Here is a 22,134-nt window from a genome sequence, read left to right on the forward strand (position 1 = left end):
TGGATGTTTATCATGGGAGTAGGCTTTACCTTCAGGCCAAGTTGTTGCATCCGGTTGGATAAACAGATCAAGGCATCTGCATTCTTCAGTTTCTGTTCCTTCTTTACTTTAATGGGGAGAAGAAATGGTTTGCATCCTTCAGGAATTTCAACCTCTTCAGCAACCTCAATACTTACGGCATAGGGCATCTGTTGTCCCCCTCTTAAGGCTTGCTCTACATCCTGGAATCCCTCTGGATTTCCTGGTAATCTGGACCATAAGGTCTTATTCACCAGATCAATCTGCACGGTAAATCAGTGTAGAAGGTCGTTACCTATATACATTTGATACCGTGGTTCATTTATCACGATGAAAACGTGTTCCGTAGTCTTATTTCCTATGGAAATAGACAAAAGACATCTTGCAACCACATTATGACTCTGGGAATTTCCATCCAGATCATGAACCCATTGTTCCTGTGGAGAGAAACTTTTAATTATTTTAGGATTGGTGACCTGTTTTAAGAATCCTAGGCTTATGTAGCTGGCTTTGGATTTCAGATCCAATTTGGCATATTTCACCCGGGCTATATTGTTCACCTGTATGGGAATCAATAAACGGTCATTGACCTTTTCAAACCGTACCATGGTTTGAGTATGTTTGGTCAGGTCCGCGACTTTGTGATTTCCCCCTTTAAGAAAAAATAGTTAATACATCATCATACAGGGTTACCATTTCGAGTCTGTCCCTTTGGATGGTAATGATATGAGCGGCACCGTTGACAGCTTCCTCGGGCTTACCATTCTTCAGGATCATGACATCCGGCGTTTGATTGTTCCTGAAATGAACTTGAATAGAGTTAGGCCTTTCTTCAATCACGTGACAACTGCGTTGTGCTTGTGCGCTGCAAGAGTACTCATAGGCAGAGGGTGCCTTCCCTTGAGTCCAAACTGCTTCATTAATGAAGTCTATTATGGAACTCAATCTTTTTAGTAAATCAATTCCTATGATCAGCCGATCATATGGAAGATCCACAATCAATATGGGGTGTCTAATGGTCTTCTTGCCAATTCTAAATGTCAACCATGAGGTACCTGTTACCTGTAAAGCATCTCCACCTACACTTATCAGAGAGCCATTGAACGATTTCAATCTTGGCCTTTTTGCTGTTAAATCCAGAACCTTTTGGAAATAACTATATGATAAGATAGTGGCCTGTGATCCTGTATCAATTAAACCCCTTATTGGCCCGATATGTTCATCTTGCATATAAGAATGCACAAAAATATCGTCCTTCAACCTGAAATAAAACACGCAAGAAATTAGAATGTTTGCTCATATGATTCCTCTGGAGGGTTTGACCTCTCTGCAGCGTCGTGACCTCTGCATTCCTGTGTCTCACAGGAGAAGTTGGAGGAGCAGCGTCAGCCCCCACCCTTGGGGAAAACTGGATTATATCACAGTTCACAGCTGGTTCATGACTAGAGGCTGGAACGATGGGATCACACACTGGAACAGACGCATGGTCGCAGGGATCGACATGATTAGACTGCGAGACAAATAGCATATTAGACACCTCCTCCTGGCCCCAATCTCAGGGTCAGGGGTACTGCAAGGAGAAATGGTATTAGTAATCACATCAGATTCTTTCACATCCATCTTAATAGCCTTGAGGCCTGGGTTCTGACCAGGCCCAATCTGCTTTATGATGTTGAGCTGGGACCTGGAGTTTCCCCTAAAAAGGTTCAGGCTGTTTTCCTGGGGATACCTGGACAACTTTCTCACAATGTCACTCAACTGGGCCACTTGTTCTGCCAGCTGATCAAACCTGTTTGGTTTGCGCATATTTAGTTTTGTAGGGCGCCTGATTATTGGTGGGTGACCTACTCCTAGGTGAATTTGAGGGTTCCTGCCTATCTTCCCTTTGTTGTCTGGGCCTGTTATTCCAGCGCCTGTAACCCTGGGAATCCCTATTGTAACAGGGCCTATATCCCTGGGGACCCTTATTGTAATATGGACGGTAGTTAGACCTCCCAGCACCAGAATTATCCCCCTCTGACCCGTTGGGATTTTGGGGCTTGGTTTGCATGGGTCCTACCTGTTGTTGCTGGGTTTGTTGGACAGGTCCTGTAGACTGAGAGAACTTACGTGGCTGTGTTTAAAATCCCAAGCTAGGGTTTACCAGCTATATTTTGCTCTGGGGACTTTTTAAATCTTCTCTCACCTGTTGCATGGCATTCACTGATATTATACAGCATGGTGGCAGCCGTCACCAACCTATCCAAGGGAGCTTCAATATCCAGATCTCTGGCTAGGCTAAGTTTGATCTGGGTTGGCATAGCATCAACTGCCTAAACTCTTCAGATTCCCAGTTTGGGGACTATTATACTAAACCCATAGGCATTTTTAAGGACAGAAACGAATTCACAGGGACTTTGATTGGGCCTACATGTAAGCTTATATATGTCTCATTTTGCAGCAGTAATGGTTCGGTATGGTCCGAATTCCAGTTTAACTTCATGCAAGACACTTGGCCAATCTTGAATTCCTGTCTCCCTAAATGAGGTAAAGTAAAAGAAACATAGAAACATAGAACATAGAATGTGTCGGCAGATAAGAACCATTTAGCCCATCTAGTCTGCCCAATATACTGAATACTATGGATAGCCCCCGGCCCTATCTTATATGAAGGATGGCCTTATGCCTATCCCATGCATGCTTAAACCCCTTCACTGTATTTGCAGCTATCACTTCTGCAGGAAGGCTATTCCATGCATCCACTACTCTCTCAGTAAAGTAATACTTCCTTATATTACTTTTAAACCTTTGCCCCTCTAATTTAAAACTGTGTCCTCTTGTGGTAGTTTTTCTTCTTTTAAATATGCTCTCTTCCTTTACCGAGTTGATTCCCTTTATGTATTTAAAGTTTCTATCATATCCCCTCTGTCTCTTCTTTCTTCCAAGCTATACATATTAAGGTCCTTTAACCTTTCCTGGTAAGTTTTATCCTGCAATCCATGTACTAGTTTAGTAGCTCTTCTCTGAACTCTCTCTAGAGTATCTATATCCTTCTGGAGATATGGCCTCCAGTACTGCGCACAATACTCCAAGTGAGGTCTCACCAGTGTTCTGTACAGTACTTATCATCAAATGCCCATGGAAGGAATCTGATCCTGTCAGCATCAGAGTATAATTTTAAAGAATCCATAGTGGATTCATACAGTTCTAAGTGATCGCTATCTGAGAACAACCTTTCTTAGAGAACTTGGACACAGTGGCATTTAAAAACTTAATTATGCTGGATGAACTTTGATCCTTTCTGAATATTGGTAATTTTTCTTCCTAGAGACCACCTCAGCATATGATGGTCGCCTGGGACCCTGATCCTCTTTGTGGGCAAACACTGCCTGTGTGGCAGGGAGTAAGATACATGCTTTCCCACATCGCTATCAGACTCACATGCGCTTTCCCCACTCTCATGAGACACATATTGCACAGGTGATATAACCCTAACCCTAACATCTCTATACAGGGGAATATGAGGAGAGACACTTCTAGGGGCTTCCGTGTTAGCAATTTCGCATATCCAGTGGCCTTGAGGTTTCGATTGATGAAGAATGGCCCCACTATCTTTGTACCCCATATACCACACCATACCATCAATTTTTTTGTTCCAACAGTCTTGGAGGGATCTATCCAATGTGGGTTAGTGTCAGACCAATAACGGTGGTTTTGTTTGTTAACTTCACCATTCACATAAAAGTTTGCCTCATCACTGAACAAAATTCTTCTGCGTAAACTGAGGGTCCTGTTCCAATTTTTGTTTTGCCCATTCTGCAACTTCAGTGCGCCGATCTGGGTCATCCTCGTTGAGATGCTGCAGTAGCTGGAGTTTGTAGGGTGCCATTTGTGAGTAGCTAATATCTGCCGAAGGGATGTTCGACTAATTGCCACTCTCCAGTGACATGCGGCAGAGTGCTACGCTGTGGGCTCTTGATGAATGAAGCTAGGACAGCCACTGATGTTCTTCATTAGAGACAGATTTCATGCGTCCACATTTTGGCAAATCCAACACTAAACCAGTTTGACGAAAACTTAGCTAGCAGTTTGCTAACTGTAGCATGGGAGATGGGTGTCTCATAGGGTGTCTTGCATTGAAATCTGCTGCAATGACCCGGTTACTGCGTTCACCAGACATCAACACAATTTCTATCCGCTCCTTACGTGTTAACCTCGGCGACATGTCAATGGCTGTAAACAAAGAGAAACTTGTAAATAACTCATGAAAGAATAAAGTTACGCTAAAACCAAGCACACCATTGTTTTTCGTGTGAAATTCCCAATAAGTTTGATGTGTCACATGACCCTCTTCCTATTGAAAAAACAAAAGTTGGATTCAAAATGGCCACCATGGTCACCACCCATCTTGAAAAGTTTCCCCCCTCACATATACTAATGTGCCACAAACAGGAAGTTAATATCACCAACCATTCCCATTTTATTAAGGTGTATTCATATAAATGGCCCACCCTGTAGTATTAACAGATACACTACATCTGCTCACAATAAATTTTAAGAGACAATACATTCTATGTCCGCTACAAACATGTTAACCAAATTGAACTCAGCATAACCTCATCTCGGCCTATTTCAATCCTATAGAAAGATTTTAGACCCTGGTTCTGTCTTTACACTTAAAGGCAATGAGCATTGATATTTAGATTATAATATCTTCAGATAAGACTGTACACTTATGAAAATGCATGACATTATGTAAAAAATTTAAATTCTGTGAAATTTGGTTATACTTATAATTTGGAAAATATACGGGAGTGAGAAAAGAAGTGCAAGATACGTTATTTATACAGATAGATATTTCCAGTACTGTTTAATACATAGGGCCTTCTATACTCCTGTTTTTCTTAATAGATTTAAAGAGGTTGGCCCATCATTGATGGTACGTATATTGCTAGGATATACTATCAATGCCACATAGGTGTTGGTCCCACAACTGGCACCTGCTCCTATCTCTAGAACAGGGTCTCCAAAGTGGATAGTGAACAGCTGTGCATGCATGCACACCATCCGTTCACTGCTATGGAAGTTCCAAAAATAGGCGAACGCCGACTTGGCTATTTCAAGCAGACCCCTAGTGGTGAATGGAGAGGTGGGCGAGCTTGCGTGCATGCTCCACATTCATTGCCATTGGATTTACAGAAACAGCCAAGCGCATTGGCTATTTCTAGAACTCTTGTAGCGATGAATAGAGAACACGCCCACACATGCGCAGTGTGCTCTCCTTTACTTCGGGTTGTCCCTGTCCTAGTGATACGACATGAATGTCCCAGATGGACCAACTACTGTTAAGAAAAATTCTTCCAAATGCCCGAAGTGTCTTTCCAATAAGGTTCTTTGATTCATATTTTGTGGAGTTGTTTCAAAACAGAGAATCTCCTGGCTAGACTGCCAGGTCACCCACCTGCTCCTGATGCTTTTCTGGCAGTCCATGTCCATCAGTGTCTTCCTTTTCCTCCTCGGTGGAGAGAAATAAATGACAGTGGCAGAAAATGACTCTAATTGTAAATTACTAACCCTAGTAAAATAATTACAAGGACCCAGAGATGTAAAAATCAAAAATGAAACTCAGCAGACAAACAAATTACCAGATTCTACAGTAAAACAACTTCAAGGCTAGAAGAAAGGTAAGTGCTGAAGACTAGAAGAACTAAGCTACACTGACAAGACACCAATCTACGATAGGAACATAATCAAGGAAATGACCAGATTGTGAATGCAAATGCACAGAGCTCACATTATATACCATACCAGTATGGGTATCTGCAAATGTATGTAATATACAGTTATGTATTATCATGTTATTCATTGTATCCAGCTAATTGTGTATGGATGGCACAACTGGGGTTGACAATCTTGGCTGAGCTCTTGTAGGAGGTCAGATGTGGGCTGGCCCCACTGCTATGCTTAAGTCAGTCTAGACTAGAGTTCAGAGAGAGAGGAAGCTGTGACTTATGCTCCATCTCTTAGGCGAAAAAGCTACAGAGACCTCACTGATCTCTGCATGATTACAGAAGGAGAGAAGGAGCAAGACAAATGAGAGAACTAGAGAACTAGAATCTGCATGGCAGAGCACTGGATGTCAGTAAGGTAACCTGCAACCAAAATCTATTAAGACTTTACTACAGTGAGGGAAAATACCCTTTACATCTGGCCAGTCAATCTCTAAAACCCTGTATAACTCATTGGATATTACAACCACCATTACAAAATACTAATGCCGCCATATATTCTGCAGGAAGAGTCTTAAGACAGATAGAGAGAAAGAGGGCCATCTTTGCCTAAATCCATACATACTTATCTGGAAGAATTGCAATGTGTACAGTTGGAATCTGTTTTGCTATCGTTGGATGTACTACAACTTCTATTTTGCATATCAGTAAAGGGCATTTATTCTGCTACATTTGGCCTGGTTGTTGATGCCTGCACCATGCACCAGCCATTGTACTCTACATGCCCTGCCTTGCACCCATACAAACACTCAACATCACGGGCACATTGACTACCATAAGGCAGGATCCCCAACATCAGGGTGTGCCACTGGGATAGAAAAGGTGCAGCCTCCTTTTACTTCATGGTCTGCAGAAAGCCACTGGGATTGACTGTAACAGCGCGAGCCACTACCACTCCCATCCTCCCTTCTGGCTCGTCATGGCAACTGCAAATGCAGAAAGGCAGGAATACTTGTAGGAAATTTAACCAATCTGGAGCTTCTCCCTTAACTAACCAAGCAAAGCAATGTAGTCAGCAGACCTATAGTAAATGATCTGGTATAAGGCAGTTGCATAGCTGCCCTAAACAATTGTAGTAGACAGAAAAAAAACAAGAGAGGGCAAGAGAAAAATCCATTGCTCCCTTCTCCTCATCTTACAAAGACTTATCCCCTATCTACAGAATAAGGGAAAAGTGTCTGATTGGTAGGTGTCCGCCCGCTGGGGCCCTGCCAGTCACAAGAATGGGCGAACACAGGGCTCCTGTTCTTGTGCTCGGCAGGGCCCCAGAGGTAGGACATCCCCCCTGATTACACACATCCCTGTCCTGTGGATAGGGGATAAGACTTTGTAATGGATCAACCTCTTTAATGTTTTTTTTTATATCAATAAAAGTACTAAGGAATAAAATACATTTTTCTTTTCCTCTTTTTATGATCAGAAGTGACATGTGAAGTGTAAAGTTACCTTTAGTTGAGTTTCAGTAAAAAGTAACAGGTCTTTCAACATATTGACTTTGTGTTTTACTTTTTTTAACAGTTTTCCAACTCCTAAGCTTCCTGCCTTGGACATTATTCCAAATGTGATTTGGAGACACTATTGCCATCACTTTTGTTGGTTATTGCCGTGTCCGTATCACTTGCCATGATCTATGCAGAGAACATAGATATAGCATTGATCCCAATCAGGTATCAACTCTTTTTAACTTTTATAACTTTAAGCTTTCTTGTTTATGAAGGTTTAGATTTACTCAGGTTTCTGCTATGCCTAGTAGTGGTAAAACAAAATCAATTGGACTAGACTGGTTTGGATATGTGTTTATACCATAGTAGGTAATTCCATAATCTTAAAGTAAAGCTGAAGCCCCCTAACAAATAGTAGTCGGTCACCAAGTGGAAGTTGTGTGGGGTCACATTGTTATCCTTGAATAAGCGATTATGTAATACGTGGAGTATTCTGGAGTAGGGGCTTTGCAGAGATGCTAATAGGAGTGTCCTGAGTGGAATTACCTTTATAACATCCATCCAATCCTGACACTTGCCTACATCAAGCTTCACAAAAAGAGGCAGATAAATGTGCATTTTTTTTCTTATTAGATTATGTAGGAGGATAACTTTATTAAATATTTGTGATTTGCATATGCAGTAATAGATATTGAATTGTTTGTACGCAATAGCCACAGGTTTCATCATGCCAACAAATACACATGTTTAAAACCTACCTGTTTATTCTTATTGCCTCAGGCATGATTTTGTGGGTAGGGGAGTAGCTATAGGAGGTGCAGAGGTAGCAGTCCTACCTGGCCCAGGAGCATGAGGGGGTCTAAAGACCCTGTGTGGTATTATACAAAGTACCTGCAGGTCAAGTTTCACCTCTGGCTAGAGAGAAGGTCAAGAGTTTGGCATGGAGGGTTGCCGTTTCAATTTTTGCCTCAGCAGCAGGAAGGCTATGTTCTTCCCTGGCCGCAAAGCAGTGAGAGAAGGGGGGCCAAGCTGAAACTCTTGCACCAGGCTCCATGAGCCTTTAGCCATGCCCCTGATTGTGGGTCATCACATGAGTTAAACAAGGGACTAGATTTTACTTTGCATTGATTGCAAGGAATTATTTTCTACATCTTCAGTCCTTTTCTTCCACAAGTCATCCTGATTGACACATGGCCATAATACAGGGGAGGTGGGGTGTCCTCACACTAGACCCCTTTTCCTTGAATTAGATCAATGTGATTATGATTCTCATGATAATTCAATATATCCTTAGTTAACCTGGATGTCCGTATGGTTACAAGGCCATTGCAGTAGATCACTTCATAGGCACTACTACAGTACATACAAACGGTAGGACACTTGACCGGTCCCACTACAGGACATACAAATACAGTAAAATGTGGTACAAATATGGTAGTCCTAGCAGTATATTTTTATTTTTTAGGAGCTGTTGGCTCGGATATCAACATGGTCTCTTCCTTGTTTCATTGCTTCCCAGTTCTGCCACTTTGGCTACAACAAATATTCTTGAAAGTGCTGGAGGTCATACTCAGGTAATATTAATGTATTGGCTTATATGCTTTTTATATTTGTTATATACATCTCTCTAGATATTTATTAAAAACAGCACAAATGGTGTTTGTGCCTGCCATATACTACTGACATGCTCCCATGTGGGTGGCACTTTAAATTTACTGCCTGTAATCTGACATGTTTTGAACATCTATTAAAGGGGTTGTCTGGGTTCAGAGCTGAACACGGACATATCCCCATTTTCGCCCAGGCAGCCCCCATGACTTGAGCATCGGAGCAGGGCAAAGGCATTTTCTGGAGTTCCGGTGACAAACCGGGCTCTCCATAGGGCTGCCAGGCAGAGGCTTCCGCCCAGAAGTGAGCCTGGTGACGTCAGCGGCACTGATGGGCGGGCTTTAGCGCTTCTCAAGCCTGAAAAACGGCTAGGGCAGCGCTAAAGCCCGCCCACCAGAGCCGGTGACGTCACCAAACACATGGCTGGGTGGAAGCAGTGCAAGGGCTGCCTGGGTGAAATTATGGGTATTTCCGGGTATGTCTGAATCTGGACAACCCCTTTGATTTAAAAATATTTTGTATTGGATCATGAGCATCTTCAATGTAGTGGCAAATTTAATGTGGCTACCAAATAGTGCTACCACTCAGCTGCATACTGTGGAGATATCCTCCTCTAGAAGCAATGTTAGACTGGGGTTCCTTGGGCCCACCAGAAAAAAATATGTTTGGGACCCACCATGGTTTCAAAGGCTGGGCCTACAGGAGGATCCTCTGGTGCTTTGGTGGGCCAGTCCGACTCTGTCTAGAGGCAACTCTTTGGGAAGATTATCTCCATAATGCAGCATCTAGTGGATCACGCCACTTTTCTTATCCTGTCAGATTCAAACAGAACAAACCTTTGCTTTTATATGAAGGCAATAGATTTTTAAGACATATTGTTAGTTAGGGATCCCTCTGAATGAGGTCTCCTTGTTCTGCAAGACACACCCAATATTGTCAACAACTTGATATGTGCTTTGAAATTCACAATAAAAATACATATTCCAGTAATATACTTTGATAGCCATATGGATATAATAAACATTTAAGAGTCTGCACTGCATGCTAAATTAGATACAGCCTCTAGTGATTAGTGAGGGTCCCAAAGATCGAACCCACATCAATAACATGTTGATGGCCCATCTTAATGGATACATAAAGTGAATGCTAATAATTTTAAATTAGCCACATTTGTATTATTTGCATATATTTAATATATCTGATATAGCACATGATGCTGCTGCATGTTTATGTTTGGTTATGCTATGGTCTTTGGCCATTTTCAGCCAGATTTTTACTTTTTGTAGATTTTCTGTTGCAGTTATGCTTTTTTACCATAGTACCATAGTACATGACAATCTCTCTAACAAAGCTAGAACCAGCCCTGTACCTCACATGGGTCCAGAGATCTCCCCATTCATTGCTCTGCTAGATTTATATCAAGCTGAAAGCTCAAGGGGAGTGTCTTTTCTTCTGCAGCTCAGGTGGGCGTGTCCATGCTCTACCAATCACAGCTCAGGAGGCAGTTGAAGGATGAAACTGAGCATGTGCGGCCATCTCAGTGAGCAGGACAAAGAAATAAGAAAAAGAATGAACAGCAGGTGGCGCTATACAGATACATTTTATTGAATAACTCACATACAAAAATTTTAATTACATGCAATTACAAAAGTATTCAGATCCAGTTGTTGTAGAATATTTTTCTAATTTTTTAATATGAGATTGGTGTTGGTCAGTTTTCCAGCACCCTTGTCGATCAGATATTTGAGGAAGAGCAGTGCTGACAGCTTACCAAGCACAACACCATCCATTGGTTAGTGGCTGTGTCTGGGTTTTCAGCTCTGTCTTATTCCCTTGATTAGGACTGAGCTGCGCCTAAGCCATGTGACTGTTGAATGTGACGTCACACAGCCCAGCAAGAGGCGTAAGCGCTCATGGAGAACCGTGGCCTCTCCAAACAACTGATCGGAGGGGATGCTAGGAGTAAAACTCCAGGTGATCTCATATTGATAACCTGTCCAGAGGATAGGCCATCAACATCAAAATCCTGGAGAACCCTTTTAAGCACACATGAAATGATGTAATATGCTGCTAAATTACCATAGGTTGTGCTCAAGGCTCAGGCTATTTTCACCAGTTGTTCTCAATTCACAGTTTTTTCCTTCTAGGGTCTCATGTATGGGTAAAATGTGTATGTGATTCTTTTTCCATCGACCAATCTTCCAACATAATATACATGCACAATGAGTTACATTACTCATTCTTCTTTATGCCTTTTTATTCATAAGTGAAAGTCAAGAATAACGGAAGGAAGATGTTGGCAAGGTTTGGCAAGTTGGGGGTCACTTGTTTTTTCTTTTCCTAACAAAAGTGCTTTTTCACAAACAACACCTTTTGGGTTGTCAGAAATGCCTTGATCATATGCACATTGTATGACCCTACACAGTCGCAGTCTCTGAAAAATAATAATCCCCATATTTTATGGAACTGTTCTAGACCATGTGTAATTTTAGAGGTTGGAAAGTTGGAGCCAAATAAATTAATTTGTTTGTACTAAAGATATCGAATCAACACTCTTGTAATATATTTTTAGCTTTCAGGGTTCTTCACTAGTAGCGTGGTGCTTGTTGTTTTGATGTGGGTTGGCCCACTTTTCAACTACTTACCAAAGGTAAGAAAAAAAGAGATGGTGTGATAGAGGGAGACATTTGATCAATACATTCAAATTAAATGGGTTAAAGGGGTTTTCCGGTGCTCAGATATTGATGACTGATCCTCAGAATAAAGTCCAAAAAGAAAGCGATGGCAGCATCTCCAATCCAACAGGCTTTATTCACACGTGGTGCATAAAACAGTACAAAAGGTCCACAAACAGCAATGTTTCGGCTACATAGTGGCTTTTTTTTAAGCTATTATAGCATAGCTTGAAAAAGGCTACTATGTAGCTGAAACGCTGTTTGTAGACCTTTTGTACTGTTTTATGCACCACGTGTGAATAAAGCCTGTTGGATTGGAGATGCTGCCATCGCTTTCTTTTTGGACTTTATCGTATTGACCCCTATGGATCTGGGGTTCTTGATTGGCTGATTCAACTCTGAAAATCCGGATTGAGGTACTGATGTGCTGCTCCTAATTATTTATTGTTGATCCGTAGAATAAGTCATCTGTTTCAGATTAATGGCGGTGTGAGTGGCAGACCACCACCAATCAACTGTTTTGGCAGCTACCAGAGCTAGAAACTATACAGTAGATGGAAGATGTCATCCACTGTGTAGTTTCAGGCACTGGTGTACTACAGTTCAGCTCCCAATAACTTGAATAGGAGCTGAGCCACAGTACCCCGGTACAGCCACTACACAATGGATGAAACCTTCTGCTTGTGGCCATCCCCTTTATACTTTCTGGCTCCACCAGCTGCCCAAAACAACTAAGTAGGGGGGGGGGGGGGGGCGCTGAGCGGCAGACCACCACCAATCTGCTATAGACTCATCTTGAGGATAGGTCATCAATATCTAAGTACCGGAAATAGATATGTAAATTTCATGATACATCTATTCTTTGTATGCATATCTACAGGCATATATCTTTCATATTACTCTACTATGAAATATATGATCTGATTACCAGCTATTTTTCTTTTTTTACAGGCAGTACTTGCCTGTATAAATGTTGTGAGCCTCAGACAAATGTTCCTACAATTCCAGGAGCTTCCAGAATTATGGAAGATCAGCAAGACCGACTTTGTGAGTATTTTATCAGGTTTGCATATTTTTTAGGCTGGGTATTCGCTGATTTTGTTGTGTGCATTGTAGTGATAATCTGTGGCAGATGCGCAACATAATAGGCATGCTGGGGATTTGAAATCTGTAACCATGAAAATGCACTGAAAATCTGCACCCAATGCGCTACTTCTGTTCGTAAAGAAATCGCTATTTGGACTTAAGCAGTGTGCTAGGTCTCCTTAAGCAGCTGTGTATGGAGACTTATAGGCATTGGCCCACTGGAGCACAATATGCAAAGAGTTATCTCCCAAGAAAAGAGAACCATCTCGCTAGCACCACCTTATGGAAATGATTCTCTCTGAGTTAAAATCTGACTTTTTAACAAGCCTTGGGACATGACAAGGAAAAATAGCCAATAGACAGCTGTTTTGGGGTGCTTGCCCCTCATCGGTATGAAGCAGGATTCTGGCTTGCTGAGTGTAAAGCCTTGGATGCGGCTTAGACAGTGTGCTAGGTCTCCTTAAAGAGAGCAGCTGTGAATGGAGACTTATACAATAGATAAGCTGCCTCCAAGGCATTGCACTCAGTCATCCAGAATCCTGTTCCAAAGCAGCTGTCTATGATTGGTTACTTGGCTATTTTCCAGTGTCGTGTCCCAAGCCATGTTAAAAAGTTGGATTTTGACCCATAGGGAATTATTTCCACAAGCTGGCGCCAGCAAGATGGTTCTCTTTCCTTGGGATATACTGTATCTCTTTGCATATTATTATTTTCCCATGGAGTATTGATTATAAGTGTCTGTACACAACTGGTCTCTTTAAGGAGACTTAGCACACTGTTTAAGCTACCTCAAAGGGATTGCACTCAGCCAGCCAGAATCCTACTCCTTACTGTCGAGGGGCAAGCACCCTAAAACAGCTGTCTATAGATGGATATTTGGCTTGGCTATTTTCCCTTATCATGTTTTTGAGCCACTGCCACAAGATGACACTACCAATTGGTTCTCTTTCTTGGGAGACACCTGTTTGCATACTGTTTGAACTTAAAATGGGATTGCATGAAAGGCAATTACCTAAATATTTTTAGCCATAAATTTTAACAGGAAACACAATCCCATGTAAAGGCTCGGGACATTGAAGCCCTGAACTCCACCCACACCACTGTTCCTACCTATTTTCACGATTCGTTCTAAGCGATAGCCCACAAATGGTCGACAGTCCCTTCTTTGCTAAATGCAGGGGCTTAAACCTGGAGGGATAAGAGTTGTCAGACAGAAAGAAGTCTGAAACAAACAGGCAAAACTGGACCAGATAAGAATCCAAGAACAAAGTCAAAATCAGGCTACAGAGAGACATGTCAGAACCAACACAGAATACAAACACAAAATGAGATATCAAACAAGGTCGGTGCCAGAAGATCTCATCAAGGAATAAACGGCAGTCAAGAGCAAGGTCAAGGACAATCCAAAAGTCAGAATACCAGAGATACAAACAACAGTACAATACATGCTAGTGAGGCAACTGGCAGAGAGCATGTGACACCTGAGTCATGTCTTTTTGGCCCCGACGCTTCTGTTCCCTGACAGGCTGGGCTCCCATTTCAACAGGGCTTGCTGCCATTGCAATGGAATGACGCCAGCAGCACTGCCATGAAGGGTTGGGACCTGCCATAGGAGTGCCACCAGGTGAATCCATGACATCCATGACACCCTCACAATTCAGCCATTTAAAGGGATTGTGCCATCTCAGCATTTATGGCATATCACTAAGATAGTTAAGCTAGTTTTGGACGTCTCATAGCCATGAACAGAGGGTGGCCATGCATGTGCGATGTTCTCACTTTCACTTTGAGGCCCCCAACTGAACTTATTATGGCATATCCTAGCAATATACCATAAATGTTGAGATGGCCAACCCCTTCAACAATCATGTCAGGCAATAGACTGTTTTCCAAGTTATAAGGGGAAATTATGAAAATTGATGAAAGGAAAATTGGAGGAGTTACCCATAGGAACCAATCAAGTTGCTGATATTATTATTTAAAAAAATGTCTGAAAAATGAGAGCTGGAATTTGATTACATTTTTTTTGTGAAATATATTTAGAACTCTTCTCATTCTTTGCTATAATTTATTAGACATATGGTTTTGTTTTCCAGTCTGTTTGGGTGGTCACATGGTTGGCTGTGGTCATTCTCAATGTGGAAATGGGTCTTGCTGTCGGTGTAGTTTTCTCAATGATGACTGTAGTTTGCAGAACACAAAGGTATGTTCCCCAAAAAGAATACTTGTATAAAGATTTGCAGTGTATAATATAGCGTATAATATATATATATATATATATATATATATATATATATATATATACAGTGGGATGCGAAAGTTTGGGCAACCTTGTTAATCGTCATGATTTTCCTGTATAAATCGTTAGTTGTTACGATAAAAAATGTCAGTTAAATGTATCATATAGGAGACACACACAGTGATATTTGAGAAGTGAAATTAAGTTTATTGGATTTACAGAAGGTGTGCTATAATTGTTTAAACAAAATTAGGCAGGTGCATAAATTTGGGCACCACAAAAAAGAAATGAAATCAATATTTAGTAGATCCTCCTTTTGCAGAAATTACAGGCTCTAAACGCTTCCTGTAGGTTCCAATGAGAGTCTGGATTCTGGTTGAAGGTATTTTGGACCATTCCTCTTTACAAAACATCTTTAGTTCATTCAGGTTTGATGGCTTCATAGCATGGACAGCTCTCTTTAAGTCACACCACAGATTTTCAATTATATTCAGGTCTGGGGACTGACATGGCCATTCCAGAACGTTGTACTTGTTCCACTGCATAAATGCCTTAGTGGATTTTGAGCAGTGTTTAGGGTCGTTGTCTTGTTGAAAGATCCAGCCCCGGCGCAGCTTCAGCTTTGTCACTGATTCCTGGACATTGGTCTCCAGAATCTGCTGATACTGAGTGGAATCCATGCGTCCCTCAACTTTGACAAGATTCCCAGTCCCTGCACTGGCCACGCAGCCCCACAGCCTGATGGAACCACCACCATATTTTACTGTAAGTAGCAGGTGTTTTTCTTGGAATGCTGTGTTCTTTTTCCTCCATGCATAACGCCCCTTGTTATGGCCAAATAACTCAATTTTAGTTTCATCAGTCCACAGCACCTTATTCCAAAATGAAGCTGGCTTGTCCAAATGTGCTTTAGCCCACCTCAAGTGGCACTTTTTGTGCTGTGGGCAGATAAAAGGCTTCCTCTGCATCACTCTCGCATACAGCATCTCCTTGTGTAAAGTGCGCCGAATGGTTGAACGATGCACAGTGACTCCATCTGCAGCAAGATGATGTTGTAGGTCTTTGGTGCTGGTCTGTGGGTTGACTCTGACTGTTCTCACTATTCGTCGCTTCTGTCTATCCGGGATTTTTCTTGGTCTGCCACTTCGAGCCTTAACTTGAACTGAGCCTGTGGTCTTCCATTTCCTCAATATGTTCCTAACTGTGGAAACAGACAGCTGAAATCTCTGAGACAGCTTTCTGTATCCTTCCCCTAAACCATGATGGTGAACAATCCTTGTCTTCAGGTCATTTGAGAGTTGTTACTCTTCAGAGAAAATTAAAAGAGGAGGGAAACTTACAATTGACCCCCTTAAATACTCTTTCTCATAATTGGATTCACCTGTGTATGTAGGTCAGGGGTCACTGAGCTTACCAAGCCAATTTGAGTTCCAATAATTAGTTCTAAAGGTTTTGGAATCAATAAAATGACAACAGTGCCCAAATTTATGCACCTGCCTAATTTTGTTTAAACAATTATAGCACACTTTCTGTAAATCCAATAAACTTCATTTCACTTCTCAAATATCACTGTGTGTGTCTCCTATATGATATATTTAACTGACATTTTTTATCGTAACAACCAACGATTTATACAGGAAAATCATGACGATTAATAAGGTTGCCCAAAATTTCGCATCCCACTGTATATATATATTAGTAAATTATATATAGTATAGTTTACAGCAGGGATTAGCAACCTCTGTCTCTCCAGTTGTGGTGAAACTACGATTCCCATTTTGCACACTTGCTTGGCTGTTCACCCCAATAAAAATGAATGGAGCATGTTGGAAGTTGTGGTTTCACAACAGCTGGAGCGCCGGAGGTTGCTGACCCCTGGTTTATAGTACAATCGATGACCAAACAACCTGAAAACTGAAGATTTACAGCATACCGTAAATGTATGCCACAAATCTGCTTCAAATGTTTTTATCCTAATGTTAATATTTGTTTTGTTTATATCTAAATAGGTACAAATTCTGTGATGGTTAATTTCATAATAATGTAAATAATAATAATCGTAAAGTCATGATACTAAAAATGAATTATGTATTTGTAATTGAACTAAAAAAAGGGAGGCAGTCAGCACATCCCAATGCGCAGGTGCATGTTGCCGCAGCTGAAAGCACAAAGACGGAAAAAAAACATGAAACAGCACTCTGCAAACACAAAGAAAGTGCAATAATGGCATAGTTATAGAAAATATTCTGATGCTAATGCTACGCTCATTTTATAAATTTGAGATTCTTGGCAAATCCATTTTGTACAAAATTATTTGGGCCTGTCTACTGGCATCAAGGCGATCTCTATAGGACAGAAACCCAACACTAAATGCTACCTGTTATGGTGCCATACTTGCCACCATAGAATACAGGGAACACATGTTCCACATGCATGCTGGGTCCACTAAGCCTTTTGCTGTTTTTGGTGCCATAATTGCCTCCATTAAATCGAGGGAATGCAGGTCCAACATGCATACTGAGCCCACTCTATACCTTACCTGGTGCCAGAAGGCTTCCAATGAATGCAGGGAGAGCAGGCTACAGCTTGCATGGGCTCAGCAAGCATGTTGGACCTGCATTCCCTGGATTTAATGGAGGCCATTATGTCACCAAAAGTAGCAAAAGGCAGAGTGGACCCAGCATGCATGTGGAACAAGCATTCCCTGTATTTTATGGTGGCCAGTTTTGCACCAAAAGAGGTGGTATTTAGCATAGGTTCCTGTCCTATAGAGATCGTCTTGATGCCAGCGGACAGGCACAAATAATTTTGTACAAAATGTAATTGCTAAGAATTTCAAATTTATAAAATGAGTGTAGCATTAGCGCCAGAATATTTTCTATAATTATGGCATTATTGTACTTTCTTTGAGTTTGCAGAGTGCTGTTGCATTATTTTTTGTCTCTGCAATTTAACTCAGTAATAAATCTGTCCTCAGTGCACTTCTAGTCTCCCCTTACTGGTAGCTACAAGCTGCCAAAATTGTATCATTCAAAGGGAATCTGTCACCAGCAGCCTCCCTATGAAACTGTCTGCATCGGCACATAGCAGTGGTTCACCTGATTAACCTGTTACGGACACAGGGCGTACAGGTATGCCCAGATGTCCTGGTACTTAAGGACACAGGGCGTACTTGTACGCCCTGTGTATTTCCGATCACCGGTGCGCGGCAGGCGGTGATCGGAAGCCGGTGCCTGCTCAAACCAGTGATCCCCCCGTGTCGGCGATCGCCGCAAACCGCAGGTCAATGGCATGGAAGGCAGCGCGATGCATTCCTGAAGGCATCGCCGTTGCCTTCCTGTGACGTGCCTGTAAGATCCAGCCCCCTGGATCTCACAGGCAGGAAGCTGTATGAGTAATACACACAGTATTACTCATACAGCCAATGCATTCCAATACAGAAGTATTGGAATGCATTGTAAAAGGGATTAGACCCCCAACTTTTGAAGTCCCAAAGTGGGACAAAAAATAAAAGTAAAAAAAAAGTAGAAAAAATAAAGTTTTCCCCCCAAAAAATTAAAAGTTTCAAGTAAAAATAAACAAAAACGTAATTTTCCCCAAATAAAGTAAAAAAAAAATTGGTAAAAAATAGGGAAAAAAAGTTGATATATTAGGTATTGCCGCGTCCGTATCAACTGGCTCTATAAACATATCACATGACCTAACCCCTCAGATGAACATCGTAAAAAAATAAAAATAAAAACGGTGTACAAAAAGCCATTTTTTGTCACCTTACATCACAAAAAGTGTAATAGCAAGCGATCAAAAAGTCATATGCACCCCAAAATAGTGCCAATCAAACCGTCATCTCATCCCGCAAAAAATTAGACCCTACCTAAGATAATCGCGAAAAAAGATGGGCCAAAAAATAGTTTTTTTTGTGTTTTTTGGGGGGGAAATTACAAAATTATATATAATTCTATAATGTAGGAGGAAATTGTATCTGTTTTATAAAACTATATTTTCTAACCTTAGTGTATTCACCTTCATATCATTTTATCATTTCATTTCAGAGCACAGTGTTCAGTTCTGGGAAGGGCTATTAATACAGAAATATATCGACCCATTGAACAAAATGACAAGGTATGACTTCAGTGAGTCATTTTATGCATTATAAGTATAAAAAAATAAATTGAGTGAGTCTCAAAATATAATTATCCCCTTATGCATGCCTCCATTTTTCCGTCAACATAACTTTCAAAGCAATTCTGCTACTGTTTTTAGGGTTTTGTTTTTTTCCACAGTTCACTCTGCAGTAAGAATGAAATGTTAACTTTATTTTCCTCGAACACAGCAATACCAATTATATTTACCTTTTTTTATTATTTTTTAAATGGGAAAATAGTTTTTTCTTTTGAAGTTTCATTTTAAATACTTTTAAAAACTTTATTCAACCAATTTTCTTTTAGTCCCCTCAGGAGACTTGAACCAAGCAAATTTGATATCTTATACTATATGCTACAATACTTTACATTAATGCATTACAGCGTGTAGGTATTTTTACCGGAATTCTATTACATCCCACCAGAGGCAGGGTATAATCAAGGCAGTAACATGGCAGACCTACAAATCTCCATGATCCTATCACGGCAGTCAGCAGAAATACAAACCTGTTAGAGTGCGACTGTCAGTGCAACATTTGCAATTTTAAAGTCACTGTGTAGCCCTGGCCATAATTGATGGTAATCTTTTTAAAAATTTCCTCAATTTAATATATACAATCTATCTATCGCCACCTCACAATCTGAGAAGCACTGATCTAGAAATTGCATGCTTCTAAAATCACATTGGTGACGTATCATCACTTTTTTTTTGATTGAAGGGCTCCATAAAGCACTGACGCCCATTTGCCACACTGGACCTCATTTATCAAAACTGTCTAACAGTAGGACTGTCTTTGTTGTCCATCAGAGTTTAGCTTTTATCTGTTATCCTGCCCTGAAAAAATGAAAGCTGAGTGTTGATTGGTCACAATGTGCAACAAAGACATGAGTATCCTTTTGGCATAAATGGCTGGTATAAGTGCCCGGATGTGGTGTGTACCTAGACTAAATAACACTTGTCCAATATTTAGAGATGACGGACAAGTAAATTGAGGATCACCTAGTAGGTAGAAAAGTGGTAGGAGTTACTTTTTGATATTCACAGTTTTCAACAAAAGTATAAAGGAACATATTTTTTCGGCACAAGAAGCAGGGCGCCATCCAAACCACAATTGGAGCAACACATAAATCACACACGACAGGAATAATGGATTCAGCTGCCAATAACACATCTCTCAAACAATGGCATATTTTAGCTATAAATTTCCATTTTCTTAAGATATAAAACTGCTTCCAGGATCCACTGCCAAAAATTATAGACCCTTTGTCTGCATTCTTGTTTTCAGTGTCTTGAAATTCCAGGCGTGAAGATCCTGTCTTATAACTCCCCCATATACTACGGCAACAGGGACATCTTTAAGGAAACAATGAGCAGGATCGTGGGGCTGACACAGGAAAAGATAAGGAGGAGAGAGAAAGAATTAAAAGCCATGGAACAAGGCATGAAGATGAGCGTCTCAGTTGTGGTAAGGCTAATTCTATGTATATACTGAACGCTAAGTCTGCCCTTTTATTTAAAGGGACAGTATCATCAGGAAAAAAAAATTTAAAGGCCGTGGACACCTTTGGGTGCATTTTTTGTTATTATTTAATTCTACAAATTTTGGCCTAAAAAAAAACATTTTTTCAACTGGACTTTATTAAAAAATTTCACATTTTTCTTCTAGAGCTTTCAGTTTCAGTGATTTGATGAATAGCAGGCTCTTTTCTTCACACTGAATGTGTCAGAGAGCTGCTCTGTCGGCAGGATCTGTAGCCCTTATCCAGGGGTGTACATAGAAATCACTGGGCCCCATAGCAAGAATCTGAATTGGGCCCCCTAACCCCGCCCACTACCCACCCCTGGCCCATCCCACCTCCTGTCCTGGCTCCTCCCCTGCCACACCCCCATTTGCCAAGTTTTACCTGTAGTCCTATGTAACATTGCAAATAACACAGTGATGACTCTCTGAGTACAGATAATGTAGTAGAGGTCACCTGTAGTCCTATGTAACACCACAAATAACACAGTGATAGCTCTCTGAATACAGATAACACAGTGATGGCTCTCTGATTACCGAAAATGTAGTAGTCTTACCTGCAGTCCTATGTAAAACCACAGATAACACTAGTGCTGATAATGTGGTAGTGTTACCTGCAGTCCTATGTAAAAACCACAGATAGCACTAGTGCTGATGTGGTAGTATTACCTGCAGTCCTATGTAAAACCACAGATAACACTAGTGTAGATCATGTAGTAGTGTTACCTGTGTCCTTAGTGTCCATCCCTGTGCCTCTCCCACGGACTCCATGCTGGCGTATCTGCCTCCTCTTCCTTCTTATTTCTCCTGCCCCGCACAGAACGTCCTGATGCAGCTGTGTCAAGACATAGGAACACTGTGGGCATGGTGATGGTGACGCAAACACAGACATAGGGACAGACACACACACATACATACAATAAATATGATCACATCACACATCACTGCTCCTGCCTGTCTGCTTTGGTAAAGCCGGGCATAGATGGGCTATGTCAGGTTTTAGCAGAGTGGGCACAGGACAGTAGACACAGGGCGCGATATGTATGCGAGCACAGCTGAACGAGTGCAGGGCAGGAGCCCGCATACACATCGTTCCTCCTGCCTGTGTCCACTGTGCTAAAGCCAGATGTAGGCCATCCCCCACATCTTAACCCCTTTGCTACCAGCGCCATTTTGTCATCACTTCTCTTACCCCACCAAATGGTTGCAGTACGCCACTGCCCAAACCGCTTTAACTCCTTGCTGCTGATGCTGAGTGTGCACATAGCCACCAATCATATTCCCCCCCCCACAGGTGACTGATGTGTTGGGGGGTGGGGGGGTTGGGGAAATATGATTGGTGGCTATGTGCAAACTCAGCATCAGCAGCAAGGAGTTAAAGCGGTTTGGGCAGTGGCATACTGCAACCATTTGGTGGGGTAAGAGAAGTGTTGACAAAATGGCGCTGTTAGCAACCCCTAATGCCCCCCCAAAATGCCCGGGGGGGAGGAGTAGGAGAGCACACTGTCCACTATGAGCCCCCCAAACCCTTAATGGCCCTCAAAATGCTCAGGAGTTCCTTCTACTCCTCTCCCCCCTGGCATTTTGGGGGGCATTAGGGGTTGGGGGGCTCATGGAGGACTCGGGGGGGGGGGGA

General features: G+C 41.6%; 1 protein-coding gene across 1 annotated transcript in view; it reads left to right on the plus strand.

The window, feature by feature from the left end:
• The window catches only part of LOC120996073 (solute carrier family 26 member 10-like), a 103,757-nt gene that overhangs the window by 40,920 nt on the left and 40,703 nt on the right, over positions 1 to 22,134 (plus strand). The window contains 12 exon segments of the mRNA XM_040425764.1: positions 7,305 to 7,353; positions 7,355 to 7,387; positions 7,389 to 7,422; positions 7,425 to 7,453; positions 8,694 to 8,706; positions 8,709 to 8,744; positions 8,747 to 8,802; positions 11,409 to 11,486; positions 12,463 to 12,558; positions 14,694 to 14,800; positions 18,889 to 18,958; positions 20,265 to 20,444. Coding sequence (XP_040281698.1) covers positions 7,305 to 7,353; positions 7,355 to 7,387; positions 7,389 to 7,422; positions 7,425 to 7,453; positions 8,694 to 8,706; positions 8,709 to 8,744; positions 8,747 to 8,802; positions 11,409 to 11,486; positions 12,463 to 12,558; positions 14,694 to 14,800; positions 18,889 to 18,958; positions 20,265 to 20,444 — 781 coding nt within the window.

This window comes from Bufo bufo, chromosome 3 (genome assembly GCF_905171765.1).
Source record: "Bufo bufo chromosome 3, aBufBuf1.1, whole genome shotgun sequence".
NCBI lineage: Eukaryota > Metazoa > Chordata > Amphibia > Anura > Bufonidae > Bufo > Bufo bufo.